This window comes from Tursiops truncatus, chromosome 1 (genome assembly GCF_011762595.2).
Source record: "Tursiops truncatus isolate mTurTru1 chromosome 1, mTurTru1.mat.Y, whole genome shotgun sequence".
NCBI lineage: Eukaryota > Metazoa > Chordata > Mammalia > Artiodactyla > Delphinidae > Tursiops > Tursiops truncatus.
The window spans coordinates 75107994-75127340 of record NC_047034.1 but is presented as its reverse complement, the minus strand read 5'-3'; the positions used below and the strand labels follow the sequence as shown (position 1 = coordinate 75127340).

The 19347-nt window shown below is 51.1% G+C and overlaps 1 protein-coding gene across 3 annotated transcripts; it reads right to left on the bottom strand.

Annotated features, from left to right (window-relative positions):
- Nucleotides 1–100: 100 nt before the first annotated feature.
- Nucleotides 101–13639, bottom strand: SELENBP1 (selenium binding protein 1). 3 transcript variants are annotated; one of them, XM_033859718.2, is made up of 13 exons: nt 13577–13639; nt 12782–12867; nt 10208–10264; nt 9950–10062; nt 9479–9664; nt 8691–8811; nt 7279–7461; nt 6821–6999; nt 6283–6361; nt 6066–6187; nt 5720–5812; nt 5435–5553; nt 4846–5235 (listed from the first exon to the last, which is right to left on the bottom strand). In XM_033859718.2, the coding sequence occupies exons 2-13, from the start codon at nt 12783–12785 to the stop codon at nt 5073–5075; spliced, it is 1419 nt and encodes a 472-aa protein (XP_033715609.1). In that variant the 5' UTR covers nt 12786–12867; nt 13577–13639; the 3' UTR covers nt 4846–5072. The 3 variants fall into 3 exon arrangements, with proteins under 3 accessions (XP_073663948.1, XP_033715609.1, XP_073663946.1); XM_073807847.1 differs by lacking the exons at nt 4846–5235; nt 13577–13639 and adding an exon at nt 101–225 and having other exon boundaries at nt 12782–12911; XM_073807845.1 differs by lacking the exons at nt 12782–12867; nt 13577–13639 and adding an exon at nt 11069–11307.
- Nucleotides 13640–19347: the final 5708 nt, after the last annotated feature.

Here is a 19347-nt window from a genome sequence, read left to right as displayed (position 1 = left end):
GGTCAATAGGGGAGGGAAAATCCAAAGTTGGTCTTATTTGAGTCAAGAGGGGGAAGTCCGGGTTAGGTTTCGGTTAAAACTGGGGTCGGTTGGGACTGCCGGTCCCAAGAGGTTCTTCTCTTAAAGGGACCGCAGGACGAAAGACCGGGTGCTCGCCTCCTTCTGGAGCTTTCTTTGCTTTTGCTTTCTCCTTCCGTGTTTCAGTTTTGCCTTCGGTCGTCAGAGCTACAGGAAGAAAAGATTCAATGGATGATAAAATAACTAGAAAATTATAGGTAGTAGTGATGGAAGTTCGCTGTAAGCTCACATTATCCCCTTTTGATGAAAAGCAAGTTGAACCATTCCCCCCAGCCCTCACCAGCCAACACGCATGAAGACACTCACAAGAAACCTGCAAACACAGGCTCACATTCCTCATTGATGGAGGCCGCCAAACCTCAGTAGCTGTACCACGTTAAGCTAAAGTGCCCGTAGCGTTCCTAGGTTTCCCGAGTGTACTTTATCTCCTTCCAAAGAGTTGCTAATGCCTTTGCATCCCCAAAGTTCTGCAGTCAGTGAACACTGGAATTCTGACTAACTTCCCCAGGGGGGTGCTGGATGCCCACATGAATTTTTTCTCCTCAGAGAACATTGTACTGAAAGGTCAAGGGTTCTTCACTCTCTTAGTTAAGGCTTTTTAAGGTCATGAATCAGATGAAAGCAATGAACCCTCTGCCATGAAAAATGCAGGAACAGACCACGCGGTGCATCTAATTTCAGAGGTCACAGACTCAAGGGTAACCACCCTTTGAATGGAGTACAGTATTTTGTTTTGCACAGCAGATATGTTACACCCAAAACTATCAGTATATTTATAGTCCTGACTTATAGTTCTCCAGTCTCATCGTCATTGTGCTTTTGTAAAGAGGACAGCAGTGTTGCCTGATTTCATGACCATCGCCCTTTGCAGCTTCCATTTCCCTACTACCAGCTTCTGTGGGTAGCGGGGGAACCCAGAGGATCGCAGAGTTGGGGAAATAAGGATATACTGGCAGGAAGGTTTTCTAATAACAGCTAAAATTTATTTGTTAACTGTGTGCCAGATACCAGACCAAATGCTAAACACCTCGGTTTGAAGTAGGAACTATTATTGCCTCCATTTTATAGACAAGGAAACAGATTTGGAGAGGTGAAGGGACTTGTCCACAGTTACACTGTTAATTAGTGCTGGAATCAGGATCCAAAGTCAGACAGTCTGCCTTCGGAGCCCATTCTCTCTCTCTTTTTTTAAAATAAATTTATTTACTTTATTTATTTATTTTTGGCTGGGTTGGGTCTTCTTTGCTGCGAGCTGCTGTGCGCGGGCTTTCTCTAGTTGCGTTGAGCGGGGGCTACTCTTTGTTGTGGTGCGCAGGCTTCTTATTGTGGTGGCTTCTCTTGTTGCAGAGCACGGGCTTTAGGGGCACGGGCTTCAGTAATTGCAGCACGTGGGCTCAGTAGTTGTGGCTCGTGGGCTCTAGAGCGCAGGCTCAGTAGTTGTGGCACACAGGCTTAGTTGTTCCGTGGGATGTGGGATCTTCCCGGACCAGGGCTTGAACCCGTGTCCCCTGCATTGGCAGGTGGATTCTTAACAGCTGCACCACGAGGGAAGTCCCAGAGCCCATTCTCTTGAACACTGCTCTAGACTGCATAGATTTGCAGGTGCTCAGATACAAATATGGGTATAGACTGATGGAAAGATACCCCAAACACCACTGTTTGGTATGAAGGGGAATATAGAGCACTTTAACTGGAAAAAGAATTTGGGGTAAATTATGCTGGCTTAGGAATTTGCAGGTGGCAGAGAATAAGTGGAAGCTTTAGCAAAGGGAGAAAAAGTATCATAGCTATGTAAGGGAGATTATTTTGACAGCACTGTAGAAAGGTGAGGTTGAGTGGGGAGGCTGGGGAGGTTAGAGATGGGAAAAACAGGCAACTGACTATTCATTTACACCAGGTGTTATGCTAAGAGCTGGGGATACAGAGCTGAATAACGTACAATGGTCCTTGCCCTGAGAAGTAACAATAAAAATTGCCTGATAAGCATCATCATAACAGCAAATATTTATATAGAGCTTAACATGTGCTGAGGATTGTTCTAAGGGCCTCGCATATGTTACATTTTTATCTTGTAGCAACTCTATCAGATAGGATAATCATCTGATAGATTATCCCCATTTTACAGATAAGGAGACTGAGGCATTGAGAGATTAATAATTTGCCCAAGTTTACACAGTTAGTGATGGAGTTAGGATCTGAACTGGGCTGCCTGGATTCAGAATTTGTTCTTAGGTGCTATTATACATTGCCTACTAATACATATTTTTAAAATTTATTTATTTATTTTTTTTGACTGCATTGGGTCTTTGTTGCTGTGCATGGGCTTTCTCTAGTTGCGACGAGTGGGGGCTACTCTTTTGTCGATATGTTCAAATCAGTATCAGCAAGGTCCACACATTGCATTGCATTTGGTTTTGGTTGATGTTTCTTAAATCTTTCTAATCTATACGCTCTCTCTCTCTCTCTCAATTTATTTGTTGAGGAAACCGGTCATTTGCTCTATAGAATTTCCCACATTCTGCATTTTTATGATTTCACCTTTATAGTGTTTTTAGGATTTTAAAACTTGTTCTTCTGTCTCCTGTATTTCCTGTAAACTGATTGTGAGCTCTGCAGGCTTCATCAGATTAATTTTGGCTTTTTGGCAAGAATACTTCATAGGTGGTGCTGTGTACTTCCTATTACGTCACAGGAGGAACTCTTTTCGTGACGTAAAGATTGAATAGTGTATTCAGGTTTGGTCGCCTGATCTATCCATTATGAAGCACCATTTCAGTCTTTCATTAAATGGTTTTAGCAGCCACTGATGATTATTGCCTGGATCCAATTGTCATTAGAGGTTACAAATTGGTACTATCCAAATTCTGTCACTCCTTCTGAATTTACTAGCTGAAATTCTTTGTTGTTTGGTTGGTTGGTTGTTTTTTTCGTTTTGTGTTTGCGTCAGGTTGGGGGGGCTTTGGGGTTGTGGGCATCGATTTAGGGGCAGTGGTTGATGTCCCGGGGAATGACAGAACATGGAATCCAGCTCCCACAGGCTCTCACACATTGGGGGAGCTAATGCCTACCCCTCCACACAGGGCCGGATCCCCGGGGCCTAACCACCTGGGGTGCTGGCGTGGTGACTCACCAGGACCATGCATTCCTGTCTACTAGCTGAAATTTTGTAAAGGACTTTTCCTCATCAACTATTTGCTTGTCCCAAGGCAAATTCTTTCTGAAGAAGTTTGGTTATTGAAAAGGACAGGGTAGAAACCTAGGATAGACTTCTGTTAAGACCCAGTAAATCCCAAGGCTCCCTGTAATTTAATCATCTTTTATAGTCACTTATTCATTAAGGCACACTATGTGCTACTATCCAAGCTGGGTATTGGGAGGAAGCAGGGATTTTCAATATAATGTGACATATGTTCATGCTGAGGTAAAGTGCAGGAGGCCCCTAACCTGGAGCTGTCAGGGAAGAAGGGCTTTCCCAGGGAAATGGCAACCTGGCCCAGATGGCAGGTAAGGCAGCAGGAGGGAATTGGACTCGAGTTGAGGTAGATGTTTCAGGGAGCATGTTTAAAGACCTCAAAGGGAAAGAAAGTGTAATACATTCTTGGGGGAGGCCTGGCCATCTCGGGGGTCTTAGACTACTCCAGTGTTTAAAACAAAGACACCTTTGCGGAAGACTGAAAAGAATGTAGATTAATACCTGAATGTTACTTGGTACTGTCTTGGGTAGAGAGTAAAGAAGTCAATAGAATTACTGCTTGGGGGCTTCCCTGGTGGGGCAGTGGTTAAGAATCTGCCTGCCAATGCAGGGGACATGGGTTCAAGCCCTGGTCCGGGAAGATCCCACATGCCATGGAGCAACTAAGCCCGTGCTCCACAACTATGGAGCCTGTGCTCTAAGGCCCGCGAGCCACAACTACTGAGCCCACATGCCACAACTACTGGAGCCCGTGCGCCTAGAGCCCACGCTCCGAAACAAGAGAAGCCACCGCAATGAGAAGCCTGCGCATGGCAGCGAAGAGTAGCCCCTGCTCACCGCGACTAGAGAAAGCCCGCGTGCAGCGACGAAGACCCAACGCAGCCAAAAATAAATAAATAAAAATTAAAAAAAATTATCTTAGAATTACTGCTTGGCTGCTGTCTCTTAGGTTCCTGAAACTTCCATCCCATTCCTCTTATAAACAACTAAAGACTTACTGCAGAGAAAGGAGGCATCTCTGATTTGGGCAAGGTTCTAAAACACTGTCCAGGTGAGGAAACAAGAACGCCAGGGCCTAGTGTGTTGGGTTGGTTACCTTGACCTTCCCAGCCCTCCTGCCCCATCGTGTTCCTGTCTTCCAGGTAGGAGGTGACACACCTAACCTCCTCAGAACAGTGTGTTCAACTGATGGCATCATCTACGTCAGGGGTCTAAGGTATCTCCTGTGTGTGAGGGGGCACATTACATCCTCCTGGGGGTGGTGGGTGAGATTTTAGGTTCATTAAAAGAAAGCACGAATTAAAAAACAAAAAAAAAGTTTAGGAACACTGATTGACAGCTTCCTTCCTGTCAGCTTTCCTTGTGACGACCACCTCCATAATCTTCAGGTTCTGTCTGGCCATAAAAGTGAGATTCTGGCGCCCTTAGCATCGTGCTGTGATCACTGGTATGAACTAGTCATCATAACCATCCCACACCCTGGTCCTCTTCAGGACTTTCCCGTGCAAGATACAGAGGGTCGGCAGAGGAGGAGTCATAGGCCCGGTGCCCCCAAAGACAAGGGGATCTCAGGAAAAGGTTCACCAGTTTATATCTTAGTGAAATAATTTCCAAGAGCTCAGTGAGCAGCTCGCAGCAGTGGTGGGTAGCTAGAGACACGGCTCAATTCGTTTCAACAGCCTGAGTTTGGCTTTGGGAGGACAAGCTGCCGAGGGTCGGGGACTGAGAGAGCAGAGCGAAGCCGGTTCCCTCCAGAAGTGAGGGCGCAGGGTGTGGAGTGGGGCTATAGAAGGAGTGGACTTCAGAGCCAGATGTCAGAGCTGCAGTCGCCCCCAGGGTAGCGGAGCTCATGGGCCAGGGCTGGGCCGAGGGGCTCCTTCCCAAAGTCTACCAGGAAGTTGGGGTTCAACTTCAGCCCTCCCTTTACTGTGTCTACATCGATCTGCAACATCACAGAGCCTTCCCTGGTAGAAACAGGAGGGAGAAGAAAGAGGTCAGAGGGGGCCCGTCCCCTTCCCCCAAGAATTAGGTAAGTGTGAGGGCAGGGAGAGGGGTTCCCCAGGAGGCCGCAGAGTCTGGAAGCGGAGCCAAGGAGTCTTCAGAAAGCCAAACCCCTCTGGGAGGGGAGGGCTGGGAGGGGAGCCCAGGCTGTCCACTTCTTACCTGATGAGATCAGGGTAAAACTGCTTGTCCCAGGCACTGTACAGCGACGTGGTGACGTACAGACGCTTCCCATCCAGGCTAAGCTGGATCATCTGAGGGCCTCCGGCCACTTGTTTCCCCTTAGGAAAACCAGGGGTCAGACCCCAGGGTTACATACAGATCCTAGGCGGGAATCAGTGGCACCACCCAAACCCCAAGGACATGCTCAGCCGCTGTCCAGCCCCCTCCCCCATACTTCTCCAGAACAGATCTGAGGGGCCCACAAGCACGCGGAGAGATCCTCACCTTGACCACCAGGGGCTCTGGCTGGGATTTTAGCTCCTGGTCCTCCAGCACCTGCACGGGGCCTCCCTTAACAATGCTGCCCCCGAGGAAGAGCTGGGTGGGGAGGTACACAGCATAAAGGAGGACAGTGGTGGGAGGTTAGGACATTGCAGGAAGAGAGCCCCACTCCCTCACGTTCCCCGCGTCTAGCCACGATTCCCCGTGGTCCTGGCCTGAACCATCCCTCAGCCCCCATCTTTGCTTTTCCTGCACCTCCCTTATCATGCCCCAGCCAGTTCATACCCTCCACCTCATGCCCAGACTTCTACCTCCTCCCTCCTTTCCTCTCCATCCTGCTAGGACCCACCTGTCCCGTGAGGCGGGGCCTCTGCGGGTCAGAGATGTCATACTGCCGCAGATCCCCATGCAGCCAGTTGCTGAAGTAGAGGAAGCGGTCGTCCAGGGACAGCAGGATGTCAGTGATCAGGCCTGGGTGGGGGGTTGCAGTTCAGAGGCACCTTAAGATTCTTGTTCCCCAGCCTGAGAATCAACCTTCCGATTCCCACACTCCCCTGAGCACTCACCTGGCATTTCAGGCAGCATCCAGCCCTTCACTTTCTTGGGGGGCACCTGGATCACCTTCTCCACTGACCAAGTACCTCCCTGCGTTGGGGTCAAGAGGCAGAGAGGTGAGCCTGTCAGAGCTGGGCAATGAGTGTCAGATCTGGGTCTCCCCAAGGCAGACTGTCTACAGGGAGAGAGTAGATGCAGGGCCTTCTTGCCACTAGGGTCTAACCCCCATGCAAACCCCTTGAGGCAGGGATCATGTCTGCTTCACCACTGTATTCCCAGCACCTAACACAGTGCCTGACTCACTAAATATTTTTTGAATGAATGAATAAATAAATATAGCCAGTTAGGGCTTAGGGAGAAATTAGCCTAGGACTGAGAGGAGGCAGGCAGGGCAGGTGGCCTTGTTTTTTATTCCTGGGAAGTCTGGGTTGGTGGAGCCAGGCAGAGGAGGCCTGGGTCGCTCCTAGGGAGAAGGGAGCGTCATGGCTATGGCAGCTGGGTAGAGTGCTGACAGGACTGCCAGGAGGAGAGGGCTAGAGTGCACGTCACCTCATTCTTATAGAAGCGCTGGATGTTGGAGCTGAGGGCACAGCCCACGAAGCCCTGATCAGCGGCCGGGTTGTGCAGGAAGCGGACCTCCAGGGGGATGAGGCCGTCCTGTAGAGTCAGGGTCTGCACCATCTCATGGCGCTGCCAGTCCCACACATGTAAGTGGTTCCCATACAGCCCTGGGGTGGGGATGCAGCCGGAAGATGGAATCAGGATCAGGGCGGGAGGGCATGGGCCAAGGCTGGGGCACAGCACAGGGGAGAAGGTTGAAAGATGGGCTGGATTATCAGAAGGACACTTGAGTAGTCAGAGCACTCAGCACATCCTGTATCATCACCGCAAGAGTCTGGGGTCCACAAGAGGGAAGTAAGAGGGCTGGAGAGTAGGGGTTTGGAATAGAGAGCAGGGGTTCGTGTGACCAGGCTCCTGCCAGCCCACGGGGAGTGGGGGATTCTCACCCGCCTCAACATCAGCGGGGTTGAAGCCATCTCGTAAGACGTTGGGAGCTGCCCATTCAGTGCTGACCATGACATTGTGTCGAGGCTGGTACCAGAAGTCATAGCCCATAGGCGCGGCACCTCCAGGCCGCTCCCACGTGCCCTTCACCTCAAATGTCTCTCCATCCAGCAGCACAAAACCCCCTGAGCAGGGAAGGAAGTAGGGTGGTAGGTAGAGTTGGTGGAGGTGCGACCCGCACCCAGCCCTCACCCCCAAGCCCTGTCCAAGAGGCTCCAAGCCCATTGCCTGGTGCCCCTCCTCCCACTGAGTTTGCCTGATCCTTAAATTCAGGAGCTGAATTTGGATACCTGTCCAAAGGGTCCCACCCAGAGGGCCGGGTAAGAAGTGGGGACTTACTCTGATGCCCCTACCTCCCATCAAGTTCATCCCTCTCCCAGACCACAGGGTAAATTTTTCCTCCCTTGAGCCAAGACCTTCTGGGACTCTATACCCTGTGCTTCCTTTGCCTAGCCTCCTACTTTCAGGGTAGAGTTCCTGCCAGAGTCTAGACTCCATTCCGCTCACTCACTCCATTTTTTTTTAGAGAGAAAATTATATTTATCTGTAATTCCACATGAATGCCCACTATGTTTTTCCCCAGCTGAATATGTCATGACACCTTGCCACTTCTTTGCAAATGTAAACAGATGTCTACTCCTAAGTGTTCTTAAATCTAGGAATGTCATGCATCCCATCTCCTGGAAAAAGCACTTAAATAGAGTCTAATGCAGTCACCTTAACTGGATGACCTTAACTGATACTTCACTCCAAGCCCTTGGATGGGGAGTTCTGGTGAAATACGTAAGGCCGGGAGAGAAGCAGCACAGCATGGTGATTAGGACATAGATTCTGGAGCCACGTTGCTGGGTTTGAGTTCCAGCTCTGTGACTTAACAGCTGGCTGACTTTGGGTAAATTACTTAGCCAGTCTGTGCCCCAGCTTCCTAATCTGTAACACAGGGATCACAGTAGCATCTATCTCATAGGTTGTGTCTGGCACATAGTAGACATTTTATGTGAAAGCTCTGATCATACCATAAATGAGAAAGTGGCTGTGACAATTAAGGATCTCAAGGACTGTGAGATTTGCTCATGAACTCACGAAGGCCGATATTAAATGCACGTGTTTTCTGGGGCCATGTCTGTACTTGCTCACGTTTCCCACGGCAGACAGTTCTGACTATAACTTGTACGTGAATTCATCATTTAAGGTTCACCTTCATAAAAATAATTGAAACAACTGAAGTTACTTGACTATAGTTTAAATATTGGATGAGACCCTGCCTTCTGGTTCTCCCTGGAAGGTCATTCCATCCCTCCCTCAGTTTGGGATCTGCTTCCCTCACAGATGTGCCTACAATGCTGGCAGGTACCTTTGCCATTGCCCTTGGGGTCTCCCAAGGAACTGATCATCACGTCCCCACTGGCCAGGCAGTGGGTGGTGTGGAGGTAGCCCAGGTCACACTTGGCATGGATGTCCTTGGGCTCAACAACCTGGAAAGGGTAAGGAATGGCATCAGAATCTTACAGGGCCAGGAGTCCCCATTCCTCACTCCTCTCCTCCCACACTTCTATCTACTGACCCTACCCTCTTTTCCTCTGAAACATAGACACAATTTTCCCTGCAGGAATACGGGAAAGACTGAGTCTGCAGAGCAGCAGGGGCATCACAGAGACTGATAACTCCCCAGCAGAAAACATGGACTTCTCTCACCCTGCCTGTCTTGAGGGCACTCACAGCCCTTTGAGACCATAAGCTCCTCCCAGGCTGGGAGGACGCCAGTGTCAACTTTGTATCACCAGCGTCCAGCAGTGAGTGCCTGGCACAAAGAAGGCACTCAACAAAGTGTTGAAAGGAAGGATCAGAGGCTCCCGCCTAAGGAAAGCCCTGGGCTCCTAACTGGCTGGGGCAGAAATGGCTCCTTCTCCAGCTCGGAGTGAAAAACGAGAGCCTCCTTCCTCCCCTGTGGTGCCCCTGGGTGATGATGACCCAGCACACCTGGTAACTCTCCTCCAAAGTCTAGCCCCACTCGCTGCTGTTGAGCCCCAACCCTGCACAAGAGCTGGAGGGAGCTGCTTTAGGGGCGGCTTCCTTGCCCACAGGCTGCCCTGGGTGGCGGGCACATTAGGGGCCCAGAGCCGGCTAGGGCAGAAGACGTGCCTTGTGCAGTCTCGGAGCACGGGGCTCGGTGCCCACATCCACCACATAAATTCGGGAGGAGATGAGACTGGGCAGCAGCAGCTTGGTGCGCGACTTGGTGCTGTCCCCGAAGCAGCTGCTGCAGGTGTTCCATCCTGAGTGATGCAGCTCGTCCTTCAGGTGGGGCATGGGCAGCCGGTGGATGACCTAGGATAGGAGAGCGGGCAGGGGTGGTGCTCACCCAGACCACGCTTCTGCGCGCTTACGGAGAAGGGGCCCTCTGGACCCATTTCATCCCGGTAGCACAGCACAGACTTCATTTTCAGCACTGCCCTCGCCCATGGGTGGTGGGGGGGGTGCCCTTGTGCAGTGAACAGCCTGAACAACCATACCCAGGGAGGGTGAAGAAAGATGGAGCAGGGAAAGGGCACTGCCAGGGCCAGGGCTAGAGGAGGGGTCTGAGGGTCCTCTGGTGCCCAAGCCCCACCTCACCTGGCAGTACTGGGGAGACTTGGGGTCAACGTCCACAGTGGCCAGATAATCCGGGGCCTCAGTGTTCGTGTTTCGGTAGATACAGGGCAGGTAGACAATCTCCTCCCTGGGTCCTAGAGGGTAGAAAGCAGGTGGTGGGGTGGGCAGGGTGGGGACGAGGGCCGGGGCAAGGCAGGGTGTGTGTCAGCAGTGGAATCGGTAGCAGGCACTGGCTTGCCTACTCCTGGGGGTGCTGGCTCTCAGTCTTCCCACACTTACCTTTCATGGCCTCCAGAGGTGAAGGGTAGCCAGGTCCACACTTCCCGCATTTCGTAGCTGTGGAAACAATGGGGCATGCTGGCTGCACCGCGCTCTGGAGGATGAAGGCTCCTTCCTCACATGCTGCAACCCGAGCCCCCCAAACCCCCGGCCGCCACTGGCCAAGGCAGGGGCACTGTCTCAGGTCCCCTCCAGACCCTCAAAACCCTGATGAGTGTGTGGGGATGGCGGGAAGAGCTGCAGAGCTATGACCTGAAGGTGCACAGACCCTTGAGCAGGACCCAGGGGAGGCAGGAGAAGGGTGAGTGCAGGGGAGGCGGTGTGGTGCAGTGGTTATGACATTGACTTGGGCCCCAATCCCAGCTGGTCACTGACTAGCCACGGGAGCTTAGGCAAATCACCTAACCCCCCTGGCCTCAGTTTCCACATCATCTGTAAAAAGAAGGTAATAAGAAGACCACATGGGCTTTTATGAGAAAGAAACAAGAAGCTGCAGTCAAGTGTGCAGCTCTGTACTTGCCCGGTAGGAGCCCGTAAACCCTGGCTGTTCTTGAGGAATAGCCATCAGGGAGTGACGGTGGTGCCCGTTCAGCTCCTTTCACTGAAAGGTATCTAAACCAGGAGCTGGAACACTTCCTGCTTCCCTCCCCTCTGGGTCCTGACCCCAGGCTGCTGGCCAGAGCCTGGGTTATATAACCAAGGGTCTGGTAAGGGAGAGGAGGCTGAAGTTCAAGGCTGCAGGACGGATACTAACTGAATGTCCTTAGACCGGTTTCTACCCCTGGGTGGGCCCCATCCACTTACTCTATCTGTAAAGCAAGTTGTTTGGCCCAACCCTGGAAAGCTCAGAGGCCCACCCACCAGAGCTGTAGGAAGTGGCCCTCCTTGTCCCCTGAAGTCTGGCAAGAGAAGCCAGTACGTGGATGTACGGGACCAAAGTCAGGAACCAAAGTCAGTCGCTGAGAAGGAGGGCTGCCACCAGGCGTTAAGCATCAGGATTTGCCGCCTAACCAGGAGGAAAGGCTGAGGAATAAACAGAGGGAGCTGTAGGCCAAAAGAAATCCTGGAGTGGAGTTCACAGGACTTGACACTGCCTCCCTGCCTGGTCCCATGGCCAGTCCGGCTACTGGCCCAGAATCGAGCCTCCACTGGTGTCTGGGCTCAGGCACTCAGCCAGGGAGCCAGGTCCCCCTACTTGCAGCGGCCAAGTGACTTAGGAGGCTGAGAGGCAGCAACAGCATTTTTGAGTCCAGAAGCGTGGTGTCAAGGTCCAGGTGTGACATCTACTCTCTCCATTTTCTCCCCTTTGTTCACCTAAAAGGGGTAATAATATCTTACCTTCTTCTCTAAGTGGCTATGAAGGCCAAATAAGACAAAGTATTCAGAAGTACTTTTATTAAGTGAGAGGTGTTGTATAAATATGAGTAGCGCTGTGCCAGAAATCCCAGGCAGTGCCTGGTGCCCAGAGAGAGGGCTGGGGCTGGGATGGGACACGGTGAGGTCCAGTCCAAAGGAATTAAGGAGACTTGTTCTGCTATACGACCAAGCTGTGTCAGGGTTTGGTACAGGAGGTGAGGCGGAGGGGAAGGAGATTCAGAACTCCGAGACATCAAGACAGAGATGCAAAATCTGCAAAACCAGAAACTGAGAGAGAAGTAAAGGTATGAAAGAGGCGTGTGAAGGAGGTACTGCCCCTCAGCACCATCTCCCCGTCCCACACGCTAACTGCCGCATCCCGTACAGCATTTCTGAGAGTCAGGGTCAGGCCCTGCGTGCCACTCGGGCCCCACTGAGCATCAGTCCTCTTTCTGGGGGAACATTCCCCCTGTCTTAAGCATCTCAAGCAAGATCTCTGAACACCTTTGGGGTTGAGATGAGCCCAGGGAAAGCTCATTGGGTTTTCCGAAGGCCAGGCTGGTTTGTTGGGCATTCTGCCAGAAAAGACCCAGATCCACAGGGGGCAAGGACCTCAGTACTCCCAGCCAGACGCAGACTCTTCCTCAGCCTGACATCCAGGAGTCCATGGATGGGGGAGTTGGAGGACTTGGCGGACTGAGAGGGTGGGACGCACTGAAACAGCCCCTCTCCCACCGCGAGAGAGGGGGGCTCCCTGATTTCCCTCCCAAAGTGATTGGTGGGGCAGGGTAGCTAAAGAGCAACCTGGTCACAGAGGCCTGGGTTCCCTACTCCCTGCAGTAAGAAGTTGGCTTAGGGCTGAAATCAGGGTTGTCTGCCTCCTATGGCAACAGACAGAGAGATAGAGCTCCTCCTAAGTACCCCTATCCTTATTTTCTCAGCTGCAGAAAGGCTCCCTGGCCGCAGGCTGCAGCTGGGGAGCGGCGGGGTGGGGGGCAGCCCAAAGTCACCCTTCCCAGCAGTCCCTCTGCCTTCCTTCCCAGACGCCTCCAGCACTTCGGCGAAGCTGGGAAATGCAGGGGTGGGGGTGGGGCGGGGCCGGTGGAGCGGAGCCTGGCGCTCCCTCTCCTAACCAGCTCCCCCTCCAGGTTTTCTGTCACTTTCTGCGGGGCGGGCCATTGGTGGGCAGCGACGGTTGTCAGAAGCCCCCCTCCTTACCCATGCTGCTTGCTGGTGCGCTTTGCTCCCGACGGGTCTGCCAGGAGTGCACAGAGACGGAGGGCTGTGCTGGTGTCCGAGGCAGGCTACGCGGGGAAGGGGCAAAGGGACGGAATTTATACCACCAACTGGGGGTGGGCGGGGAAGGGGGAGGGCCCGGCCGCCGCCCGGAGTGGATGATGGATAGCTCCTGGGCAGGGCGCTCTCAAATGGCCTGGGCGGTTGTGTTTGAGTTACTGGCTGTGTGCTTGTATGTGTGTACAAGTGTGTGTGCGCAGGTGCCTGTGCATGTGCAGATATATGCTGTGCCTGCGCACGTTTCTCTTTAGTGGAGTGGGTGCCTGGGCATGTGCGTTTGTGTGTGCTTGCTCCTGTGTACCTGGGTGTTTCCTGTGTGTGTACTTTTATGCATGTGCCTGCATGAGTGTGTATCTGTGTCTGTGTGCCTGTGTGAGGGTGCTTGTGTGTAAAAACCTGTGCTTGTGTATGTATGTGTGCCTGTGCATGTCGGTGTGTTCCTGAGTGCGTGCCTGCCAGAATATTTATGCCTGTGAGGGCATGTGCATGTGTGCCTGTGTGTGTGTGTGTGTGTGTGTGTGTGTGTGTTTGCGTGAGCGTGTATGTGCCAAGTTCCTGGGTCTCTAAATGCTCATCTCTGTACTTGGACCTGTCTCTTGGCATTTAGGGGCACCGAGGGCTGTGGGCCCATTTGCTCCTGCAACCACAGCCAGGGTCAGCCTTCTCCTAAGACTGCTTTCTTATTCCAGACAACCATGTTCCCCAAGGACTGCTCACCCATGTCTTCCTGCCAGGGCAGGGTCGTGTGTCCAGGTTCCACTTTCTCCAGACCCATCCTTTTGAGCTTTGAAGTGGAAGGAAAGTTGGCAGTGCCATTATTACCCTCTACTACCCTTATAAACCTCAGAAGGTGAAAGTGCAATGCCTCCCCCTCTTCTCCCAGCCTGGTGCCTCAATAGCTCCCCAGGGCAGGGTTGCAGGGCCCAAGGGTAGCCCAGCCTGATGCCGCTGTCCCTAGCTGACCCTGACAAGCCATAAAACTCAGGTTCTCCATCTATCCAGGAGAGAGTCCTCCACCTGGAGGATTCCATGACTGCTGAGCCTGCTCATATAGTGTCCCAGCCTCTCAGGCAAATGACAGCTACTTGCTGAAGAGCTGAGGCAGGGTTGAGGCCTGATCCCTTTAACTTTCTCTGGGGCTGCCGTCATCCAGGGAGTGAGGGTTTAGAGAGCTGGACAAGGGGACCCACACAAATTGCTCTCCATCTTGAAGCCGAGGGTCCCCTCTTTCCTCAAAGTTGGCCACCTGACCAGGGTAACCCCTGCCCCACTCTTCTAGGCGCCTGCTGGCTCTGGTCCACAGAAGCCACTTTCATCTCCTTTGGATGAAAGCTCTGGGGTGGAGTTTTTATTGGATAGTGAAAGGAACAAACTTTGGGCATGAGATCACCTGTAGAAAAGAGCCACGAGGTTTCCAAACCAGAGTGGAGGGTAGGAGAGCAAACCTGGGCTTCAGTGTGATGGGTTTCTGTCCTCCTGTTTCCCATGGATGAGGGATCATTTGCCCACAAAGGAAGATGCCCTGTGGCTGCCCAGGGCAGGGGTCCTCCCTTATCCCCTCATCCCCAGTGTCACTCAACCCCTCCTGGCTCTTTCCTTCTTCTACACCCTAGCCATTTTACTGTCAGCCAGGCAGCTATCAGAGTGAGCCTCGTGGGTGCAGCTGCCCCACAGGGGTGGCCCCTGAGGACTGGTTCTTTGCCTGTCTCCAATCACCCTACCTAATCCCTCTGGCCCTCCTCCTCCTGAGGTCTCCATCACCTACCTCCTCTCTACTCTTCTGCTTTTTGGCTTCAGGTAGCCCAACATGCAAGACCTGAAAGAGAAAGAAACCCCATCCCCACCGTCTTATCAAAAGTTCTTAAGTCCAGGGCTTCCCTGGTGGTGCAGCGGTTGGGAATCCGCCTGCCAATGCGGGGGACACGGGTTCGATCCCTGGTCCGGGAAGATCCCACATGCTGCAGAGCAACTAAGCCCGGGCGCTACAGCTGCTGAGCCTGCGCTCTGGGGCCCGCAGGCCACAGCTACTGAGCCTATGCACCACAGCTGCTGAAGCCTGCGCGCCTGGAGCCCATGCTCCGCGGCAGGAGAGGCCAGCGCAATGAGAAGCGTATCGACACAACTAGAGAAAGCCTGCGCGCAGCAACGAAGACCCAATGCAGCCAAAAATAAATAAAATAAAAAAAATTTTAAAAAAAAGTTCTTAAGTCCAAAGAAGTTGTTATTTCAGAGCTGTTGCAGACTCTGTCACCGACTGCAAGTTCTTTCATGCCCTGTGGCTCTGATCTGGCAGGCCTCTGCGGCTCCTCTTTGGCACCCCTAACCTCCTGCTGTGGCTTTCTTCCAGAATTCTTACTCCAGAGCCTGCAGGGTGCTTGGGGAAAGCTGTCCCAATCCAGGCTGCAGGTGGAGGGAGTCCAGGGTCAGGGTTCAGGCTGATGACTGAGAAGCGCCCATGGTATACTTGCTTCTTTTGACATGAACAGGGCTTGGGCTTCCACCGTGAATGGTACCCCCATCAGCATGGGATCTCCTGAGCATCCCTAATGCTGCTTCTCAGGAATTTCAGGGCTGCCCTTCCCTAGCCAGAGGCCAACTAGAGTTGGGCGAGTTGGACTTCAGCTCAGATCTGCTAACCAGGGAGGCCCTGCACGGCGCCCCGACACCGGGCATCCCCCAGCCTGAAGCAAGGTGCTTGGGAAGGCTGGCGGGGTGGGTGTGGCCCACGTTCCTTCTGTTCCTTTCAAGCCCTAGAGAAGCACAGTAAATATTGGAGGGGATAGGTTATCGAGTTGACAGTTGGACAGCCAGGCGATTATGTAACTGCTGCCTGAACTTTGGCTGGGCCTCCACAAACAGGAAATGGGTTCTCAAGGCCACGGTGGGTTCTGGAGCCTCAGCTGCACAGGGAGGGCGCAGGGCGCTTACGGTTCCCTCCTTTTCTTCCACCCTCAGCCTCTTTAAACAGGCCCTGAAATCACTGATGGGGAAATGGGGAAGTGAGGGAAGAAGGACTAAACCCAGCGAAGGGAAAGTAGAGGAGATGATGAAGTCAGAGTCTCTAAGAATAACTTGATGTGTTAAAAAAAAAAAAAAAAAAAAAAAGAAAGAGAGAAAGAAAAAAAAAACTTGGTGTTCTTCATCTCTAGCAAAACAAAAATGACAGGGAAGCAGTAAGTCCGCTCCAGAGTGATAATGGGGAGAAAGGAAAGTTAACTTGTGAAACCACCTCCCGTGCACTAGCCCTTGCCTGCAGCACCCAGTTTAACCCTTGACACCACGCAGTCTTGTAAGTAAAGCACCCTCCTTTCACTCACGAAGAAACTGAGGCTCAGAGAGGGCCAAGGCTTCTGACAGATGGCAGAGCAGGATTTCCACCCAGGTCCGCCTGACTCTGGAGCTCACAGTTTTTCTAATCAATCCTTGGCGTTTTTGTGTTTTGTTTTGCTTCGTTTGGTTTCAGGAGGAGGAGGGTGGGGAGCAGAAGAACAGAAGGAATGTGGAAAGCTCTGATGTTTTGTTTCTTGGAAACCTCAGAACAGAGAAACTTTTTCTCGGAAAGGGGGAGAGGAGTGAGGAAGCAGATGTCTACAGCTTGGAGCTGTGCGGTCTTGGTAGGGGGAGTGGTGGAGACCCCCCCTGTGCTCTGGGAAAGACTGGGAGCATAGACATCTAAGTAGCAGCTGTGGTTACCCCTGGAGAGACGCAATGGAAGGAAGGTGATGATTTTCCATTTTTTCTTTATATGCTTCTGGATTTTAAAAGATAAAAAGCATGGGGAATTCCCTGGTGGTCCAGTGGTTAGGACTCTGCGCTTTCACTGCAGTGGCCCGGGGTTCAAGCCCTGGTCAGGGAACTAAGATCCCACAAGTTGTGTGGTATGGCCAAAAAAAAAAAAAAAAAGCATATATTACTTCTGTAACCAAACCCCAAATAAAGGTATTAAAACAAAACAAAACATATATATATTGAGAGAGAGAGAGAGAGAGAGAGGGAAAGAAAGAAAGGAAGGAAGGAAAGAAAGAAGGAAGGAAGAGAGGAAGAAAAGAAAACAGGATGGAAGATCAGTGCAGTGCAGTCAGGGCCACAGTGGGAGCCCATGCTAGGGAGAAGGACTGGCCCTGGGCCCTTCACCCAGCAGCTGTCCCACCAACCTCTCTGCCCTCTCCTTTGAAGACACACATGTGCATGGTCATTCATTCATTCAATCTCCACAAACATTTCTGGAGCCCTGTTTTGGTAGACAAAGTGGTGAACAAGACAAAGTTTCTGCCATCAAAGAGACGACATTCTAAGGGAGACAGCCAATAATCAAGTAAATGTATAAATAAATAAGATTGTTTCATATACGTGCTAAGAAGGAAGGAAGATAATGCAAGGGTGACCGAGAGTACCACATTCGAAAGGGTTGTCTGGTATATACAGGTACAGGTTTGTGTGCAAACGAACAGCATAAACAAACAAAGAACCAAGGAAGACACAAACGTACACGAAAATGCCTGTAGCACATAAGGTAGCAGCCTGCGGCGGCCTGAAGCAGAATTGGCTGGACAAGTTGAAGTTTTGGCCTGCTCAGGATTTCTGAGCCCTGGCCTGCTCATTTCTCCTTGTTTTAATAGACCAACTCCATGCCCTCAGAGGAAGAGAGTAGCGTTTACTGAGAACCAGTTACCAGGCGTCACTGGTGCCAGGCTGGGCACTGCACTCTAGCAAGCAAATGGCTCAGGCACGGCCCACAGCACACCTGGAGAGGCAAGTAGCTTTTTTCTTCATCTCACCTTAAGGAAACAAAGTTTTACTAATTCATCCAGCTGCCCACGCTCATCTCACAGCACCTCCCCATCTCTGAACAATGCTGAATTCAGAGCCTGTTGCTCAGAGCAGCAACGAAGCTCAGAGAAGAGAAATAAAGAAAAAACAACAATGCCCTCTGCCAGGGCTTTCCACAAAGGGTATAATTTGAGAGAGCTTCCTCCCCACCTCGAATCCACTCAGAAATATCCTCCCTTCTGGCCTGCTGCTGATGCCTGAAACTTCACCACCAGCAGTTTATGTCTTTCTGTTATGTGATGGCCTCTTCTCACCTCTGAGCTGCAGGGATTACCCCTGGGGTGTTAAGCCGCTAGGATTTTAGCAGTGTGGTCAGATGCATGCCTCCCAGTGGGCAGTGCTGAGGAGTGGCTACTGGTCTACCGGCAAGAGCAAGGGAGTTGCTAAAGAGGAGAAAGAAATTGCTTTAAAAGCAACCGTTACCTTAACTATTTTATCCCTATCTCTTGAGAGAGAAGACAAGAATAGAAAGTGAGATAGAGAGATCTCCTCTCTCTCTCTCATTCTGGAAAATTTCAATAAATACAAAAGTAGAGTGAATAGTATAACGAACCCACAGGTACACCATACACCTTCAATAAAGATCAGCTCATAACCCATCTTGTTTCGACTATACCTCCAAGCCTCCCTCTACCTTGGATTTTTTTTGCAGCAAACTCTAGACATTATATTATTTCTTGAATTAATATTTCAGTATGCATCCCTTCAAGATAAGAATTCTTTTTTAAAAACCACAATACCATAATCACCTTTACTATTACCTTTACTATTACACCTTTACTATTACCTTTACTATTACCAAATACACCTTTACTATTACACCTTTACTATTACCAAATATTAAATCAGTGTTCAAATTTCCCCCATTGTCTCGTAAGTTTTCATTTTACAGTTTATTTGCATCAAGATCTAGACGGTCCATAACTGTCCGTTGACTTGCTCAATAAATCTCTTAGGGGCTTCCTGGGTGGCACAGTGGTTGAGAATCCACCTGCCAATGCAGGGGACACAGGTTCGAGCCTGGCCCGGGAAGATCCCACATGCTGTGGAGCAACTAAGTCCATGCACCACAACTACTGAACCCACGTGCCACAACTACTGAAGCCCGCGAGCCTAGAACCTGTGCTCTGCAACAAGAGAAGCCACCGCAATGAGAAGGCCGTGCACCACAACGAAGAGTAGAGCCCGCTCGCCGCAACTAGAGAAAGCCCCCATGCGGCAATGAAGACCCAACGCAGCCAAAAATAAATAAATAAAATAAATTTTAAAAATGCTTAAAAATATAAATCTCTTAAATCTCTATAACCTAATCTCTTTAACCTCTGCCTACTGAAGACTTGATTTTCTGTTTAAATGAAGAGTCTGACTAGAACAGATATTATGTGTCTTGTAATACATCTAATCTACAAGAAGAAAAGGTGAAGTGGGTTTGAAAACCAGTTATGTAGTCTAGAAAAGGTAACGTCGGTTATAGGGACACAGGTGAAAGTTTGCCATCACACTCCGCCCTCCCCTACAGCCTTCCTCCCGTGCCAGGACTGGCTCCAGAAGAGCTGAGACAAGAGCCATAAAGCCATTGCTTTAATGCAATCATCTCCACCTTTACAGAGACCCACTTGGCTTGCACCCTTTCAGTTAAGAGCCTGGGAAGAAAGAAT

What these genes read in the sequence shown, in the direction of transcription:
- SELENBP1 (XM_033859718.2), bottom strand. An exon ending in ACCTCTGGAGGCCATGAAAG is followed by an intron (nt 10,063 to 10,207) that starts GTAAGTGTGGGA and finishes TCTACCCTCTAG; the next exon opens with GACCCAGGGAGGAGATTGTC. An exon ending in AGCGCTTCTATAAGAATGAG is followed by an intron (nt 6,362 to 6,820) that starts GTGACGTGCACT and finishes ACCCCAACGCAG; the next exon opens with GGAGGTACTTGGTCAGTGGA.